Source organism: Callorhinus ursinus, unplaced genomic scaffold (assembly GCF_003265705.2).
Source record: "Callorhinus ursinus isolate GAN/ISIS: 27379988/994484 unplaced genomic scaffold, GSC_fseal_2.0 scaffold28, whole genome shotgun sequence".
Lineage (NCBI taxonomy): Eukaryota > Metazoa > Chordata > Mammalia > Carnivora > Otariidae > Callorhinus > Callorhinus ursinus.
In genome coordinates this window covers 17,389,323-17,395,322 of record NW_027397090.1, presented here as the reverse complement: position 1 = coordinate 17,395,322, position 6,000 = coordinate 17,389,323, and the positions used below count along the sequence as shown (strand labels likewise).

The following is a 6,000-nucleotide window of genomic DNA, read 5'->3' as shown; positions in this document are numbered from 1 at the left end:
CCAGGTCGGGAACTGTCAGGGGCCCTGGGACCTCAGAGGAGGGAGGTTAAAACCAAAGACCAACTTCACATCATCTGCAATGAATTCACCTCTGAGACCCTAACAGAGAAGCAATGGGGCGTGTTTCCATCATTTGCCCGCCAGTGTAGATCCACACTCAGACGGAGTCGCTGGTCCCGGACGAGACCCCCAAGCCCACGGCAAGCACTCAGCCCACGCCGTCACTCTTCGGTCATGCAGCACCTCGGCTGCCTGACGTCCTCATACCCTGCAGAGAGCCGACCCAAAGTTCTGTTTCACTTTATTGGATACACCAGGTATGGGAGTTACAAGTGAGATCTATCGGTGTGCTGGCCTGTGAGCCTTCTCTCCCACCAGCTCTGAAATGAACGGACCTCGCCTACATCCGGTACAAATACAAGCAAACCAAAATACAATCAGGTGGCGTCCCAAAGTGGGTAACGTAAACAGTTAAATTACTTAAGCTCACAATACTTCAATGAAAATGGCATACACAACCATATAAATTACATTTCAGGTCTGTACATGATTCTAAAGAAACAAAATAACAATACTGTGCTCTGTACAACAGTGCTCCTAACATTCCAACCCCAAGAAACGCTTTCCCCTGAATTCCAGAAAAGTGGGCAAAATACACATGCAGGATAATTAAAATCATTTCACCAAAAAATACAAAATCGCACTGGTTTCTTTTAAGGCACATTTTCATGGAAGGCACAGAGAACTCCCGTCTCAGAAGCCCCGTGCTCATGGGACCCTGGAGGGAGGCAGCATCCTGTTCCCGCGAACCCTGGGCGGTGGTGGCGGCGGGGAGACTGTCACTGGCGGGGGCGGCAGGGTGAAAACACGTCTCCCCCATCCTCAAACAGGCTGCCCTGCAGGCCCTGCAGGCCCGTTTTCCCAAAGTTGCCCCGCATCCGATCCATACGCAAGGTGGAGGGAAGATGGCGCCTACTTTCCTGCCAAGCGCAGGCACCGCTCACTGCCGATCTCCCTCGGGAAATGCGGGCAGCGTAGGGGGTCACCGTGCATCCTGCTGGGCCACCACCCCCGCCTGGTCAGGCCCTCCGAGCACCAGTGGCCCGATCGGCACAGGAGGACCACAGAGGAGTAGACGTTGCACAGTGAGACTGCACACCAGCGCCCCCAGCCCGGTGCCCGGGGCTCAAGCCGCCCCCGCGTGCCCGGCGGCCCCGCGCCCCTCAGGCTTCCAGCTGGACCTCGGCCTCGTCCACCTGCAGAGTGTCATTGTCCCCCAGCAGCTCGGTCTCCGGGACAGAGCCGTCCTCCTCCTCCGCCGCTTCCTGCACGGGGCTCTGGGCCGCATCCTCCGGGGCGTTGTGTGCGTCCTCGGTGGCCTCCGGGAGCAGGGCGGCCCTGTCAGCCATGGACGTGTTGGAGGGCGCAGTGGTGACGTAGCCCGTGCTGGTGGAGCCGCTGCCACTGTGGTAGGAGCCAGGCTTGGGGACCACCTGGGCAGGCACCTGCTGCGGGGCCATCTGCATGGGGATCTGGACCGGGTAGAAGTTGGGCAGGTAGGCCCCGTAGGCCGGCACTGGCTGGTACCCATTGACAGGGATGTAGAGCTGGGGAGGGGGCACCATGGGCCTGATCTGGCCTTTCATGGGGATGAACGGGGGCTGCGGGAAGGGCTGGGCCTTCTGCTTGGGGCCCCCGTAGCGGGCGTTGCTGACGTTGCTGACGGGGCTGGTGCTCAGGGAGCTGGTCTGCGTGGCGTTGCTGGCCCCCGAGGTCTGCGCCGAGCTATTGTAGGTGGACAGGTTGCCCCAGGCCCGGAGCCTGCTGTGGATGTCCTTGAAGCGGGGCCGCCGGCTGGGGACCTCGTGCCAGCACTCGATCATCAGGGCGTACACCCAGGCAGGGCAGTCGTCCGGGCAAGGCAGCACCTGCCGGCCGCGGACCATGTCCACCACGTCCTGGTTGGAGTGGCCGCAGTAGGGCTGCAGCCCGTAGCTGAAGACCTCCCACAGGACCACACCGTACGACCAGATGTCCGAGTCCACGGAGAACTTGCCGTACGTGATGGCCTCAGGGGACATCCAGCGGATGGGCAGCAGTGCGCTCCCCATCAGCTTGTAGTAGTCGGCCGAGTACACCTCACGGAACAGCCCCAGGTCCGAGATCTTCACGCTCAGCTTGTCATACACGAGGACATTGCGGGTGGCCAGGTCCTTGTGGACCACGTGGTGGCTGGACAGGTACTCCATGCCCGAGGCGATCTGCGCCACAACATGCACGAAGTCGGGCGGCTCCAGGGCGGACTTCACCGTGCGGTCGTCGTCCGTGCTGCCCACGTCCGAGTGCGGCGAGCGCAGGACCAGGAACTCGTGGAGGTCCCCGTGCGAGCAGTAGCTGAACACCATGCTAAGCGGCTGCTCCTTGGTCACCACCCCCAGCAGGCAGACGATGTTGGGGTGCTGCAGCCGAGCCCGCAGCATGGCCTCATGCCGGAACTCCTCCCGCAGCGGCCCCTCCGCTTTGTCCTTCAGTGTCTTGATGGCCACAGCCTGGCTCTGCTCCCCCGGGGCCGGGCCAAACAGGTGGCCTTTGTAGACCTTCCCAAACCGGTCCTCCCCGAGCTCCTCCATGAACCTCACCGATGACAAGCTGATCTCCTTGAGCTTGGCCTGCCAACAAGAAAAGCCCCAGTGAAACACTTCTGTCCCCACAGCAGGGGAAGGACAAGCCAGGCAGCTGGGAGGGGAGCCCAGAGGGCAGTCCCAGGGCCGCCCGCTAGCACAGTCCTGCCCACCCCAGGCTCAGCCTGCCCTGCACCCCACTCTCTGCTCTTAAACATGCTCCGACACCGTGAGGCTGCCTGAAAAACTTCAACGGGTCCCAACCAGGCTGCAAAGTATGTCCCGCAAATACTCCAGAGACACCATTGCAGGGTGTGCGTGCACACCTGCTCACACTCAAGCACAGACACACACAGCCACGCTGCGCTCCACTGTCCCGGAGGCACCCCGGGACTCCCCCAGCTGTGTCCCCCACCAACGTGTTTCTCTTGAACCCTGCCGTGCACTTCCCCCGATTTCTGCCACTTTTGGAGCCTAGGCTAGCTGTTTCCCAGCTGTTCCTCAGAGGGCCCATCTCACCGCTTCTTCTTGATTAGATATATTGTGACAGAAGCACCACAGGGTGAAATCAATCCAAACCTCCCACACCTTCTGTGTGTCCTGCCGGTCCTGCTCAGAGGCTCCCGGATGCAGGGGCTCCTGCATCGCCTCCCCCGCTACGCCCAGCAAACACGCAGCGACTCCCGGCTACAGAGCTGAGTCCACTCTCCCCTGACCACCTTGGAGATCCCCCTCAAGAGCCCAGACGGGACTGATTTTCCCCCAAAGCTTGCAAGTAATGTAAATGCCCCTTCCCGTAAGCCCAGCAGGCCGGGACAGACTCTCTCTTGTGACGTATCTCAGGGTGTTCTCGCTGTCCTAAGAGCTCTCGGGGCGGGGGAGGGGGTGGCCTGTCCTACCTCCACTCTAAGTCTGCAGCTCCACCCTTCCCTGAAAAGCAAAGCAAAGCAAAACCAACCCAACTCCAAACTGACCGGGAAACAGGCCCCCATCCCCTACAAGAGCCAGCCGGGCCCTTGCGCAGTGGACCAATCCGAGCCCTTTTCCTTTGGTTCTCCTATGGGGAAAGCAGCAGCCCTGCAGACGCAGGACGGCGCCTTCGGGCTACTGCACCTGTCTGGGTGGAGAGAGAAGCCTAGACTCCGGGATGGGGGATTCCAACACGCCTACCACTTCCTTCCTAAGGACACAATGTCCTGACATGTCTTAGAGAAGATGCGGGAAAACAAAGGGCAGTTCAAGATGGTTATGTGTTGTGTATCGAGTAAGTCAAGAACCCGAACGTTGCGGGGGGGGGGCGGCAAGCGATCTCCAGGCAGGGGCTTCGTCTGGAGGTGCGGGAGACCTGCTTGTGCTGGGTGATGAGAGGCATTTCCACATCCTGGCTGGGCGAGGCCATCAGCTGCCGCCGCTGGGGTGTGGACGCCGAGGCCTTCTGCTTGTTCCGGCACATGCAGACCAGGAAGAAAAGGCACGCGATGACCAGGGGAATCGCGATGCTCGGAACCAAGATGTACAGAATTCCCATCCTGCTGCTGTGCTGGGGACCTGTGAACAGCAAGGTTCACAGTGTTTTAAAAACCATCCCCCCTTCCAACTCCAAGTTCTCCATCAGCCCACTCCCTCCCCCAACTGCAATGTTGAAGCACAAGGGGACAATCCCATGAGTTGCACGAAGGGGCGAAATGGCACGCCAAGCCTAAGGAAGGGTAACATACTGAAAAACACACCTCCCACTGCACATTTGGGAGACACAATCCAAAACCGCCCCCAAGTAATCAATCGGAATACACGGCTCAAAAAACCCACCAACGCTAAGGCTCTTACAGTAATAATAACCAAGGTACTGGGATGAGAAAGGACTCTTCCTGCAACATTTTAGGTTTTTCCACATTTTGTGTATAATGAACACATACTCATTTACGATACTAATTCAAAATGCATTTGATTTAAAAGACCACTGGTAGCCAGTGAGTTTGACCCAAGGCAGTACACCACAGGGCCATAAGCGTGCTAGAAAATGCGGCAAGTAAGATGTCCAGATTGAAGCTTCCAGATAGCTTTACGATTTTCACAGCAAGAGGCAATTCTCTGTCTCCCTCTACAGGATTCCCAGACAGGCAGAGGGGGCATGCTGGGCTGCAGCACTGTCCCAAACCCAGTGTCTGCCTGTCTGATCCAACAGCCCCACGCCACCCCCCCGCATCCCACCGCAGATGAAATCAATTAACACCACAGAACCCCCCTGGCTCCACCCTCGAGGCAGATGTTCTAGAAGCCTCAGGGGCAGTAGAGGCTCTGGGTCATTTCTCTGGGGAGATTCCATGCCCCTCAGGTCCAGGTCAGAGATCTGAGCACCGTCCAAACATTTGTGCGACCATTTATTTTATCATTATCTTTTCAAAATCACCAACAGATACCATGCTTATTAACAACTGCACAGTGACTATGCCCAATAGCCCATTTACCAAAGACTATACCACTCTTAATAGGTTGGTGTTTGCCCGATTTTCTATGTCCAGTTTAAGGTGAGCATGAAATAAACAACCTTCAGCTATTTTGACATACAGCAGCAATAGTTTCACAGAGTTCTTTAGAATAGAATTTTAAATAGAATTCCTTTTAAATGCAATCATAGCCTCCATATTTCCCGACTGCTGGTTTTGTAGCAGAAGAATACATCTGAGACAAGGTTCCACAAGGAACAGACAGCTCCAGGCATTCTGGGAGCCGCATGCAATTCCTGTTAAGGACGCATCTTGGTCATCATCTGACCCCTGCTGGGAAGCAATTAGCCTGCTTCTTACCTAGCCGCTAAAAGTGAGCCTGCAATACAAAGGCTTAGCATTTCTGCCCTGGAAGTGCAAAGCTTTTTGCAGTATAAGATATTCCTAGAACTGCCAGATCAAACAGCATACATATTTTTAATGTTTTGATTTATTTTTAATTACAAAGGTAATAACTGCTCATTGTGAAAACATATTCTAACACTTCTGTAGGCCATGGGAAATCACTGCTAAAAGTTTGGTGTGTATCGTTCCAAAACTTCATCCATAACATGGAGGTGCCTATGTGTGCTCAAACACACAGACACACAGCTTTCCTTTACAAAGAAAGAGACGGAGAAGGGAAGGGAGGAGGGATCCAGACAGACGGTTGGAGGGAGGAAAAGCAAGCAGGAGTAACACAGTTATTGCCCTAGAACTTCATTCTTTCCCCAACAGGTCATCATGGACATCCTTCCTTGCAGGAAATTTTTTAAGAAAACTATAACATTCCATGAAGTAGCTTTATGATAATCTCCGGACATTCTCATTCTTATGAAATTTAGTCCTGCAATGAACACACACATTCTTAAAGATACGTGTTAAAATCTGTG

General features: G+C 55.5%; 1 protein-coding gene across 2 annotated transcripts in view; it reads right to left on the bottom strand.

The window, feature by feature from the left end:
* Positions 1-294: 294 nt before the first annotated feature.
* ROR2 (receptor tyrosine kinase like orphan receptor 2) overlaps positions 295-6,000 on the bottom strand; it is a 192,946-nt gene continuing 187,240 nt past the window's right edge. The window contains exons 8-9 of one of the 2 annotated variants that reach the window (XM_073878181.1): positions 3,967-4,169; positions 295-2,669 (exon numbers count right to left, since the gene is read on the bottom strand). In XM_073878181.1, coding sequence (XP_073734282.1) covers positions 1,224-2,669; positions 3,967-4,169 — 1,649 coding nt within the window. In that variant the 3' untranslated portion in view covers positions 295-1,223. The remainder of the gene's footprint in view (positions 2,670-3,966; positions 4,170-6,000) is intronic. The other variant, XR_012374060.1, reaches the window with a different exon arrangement.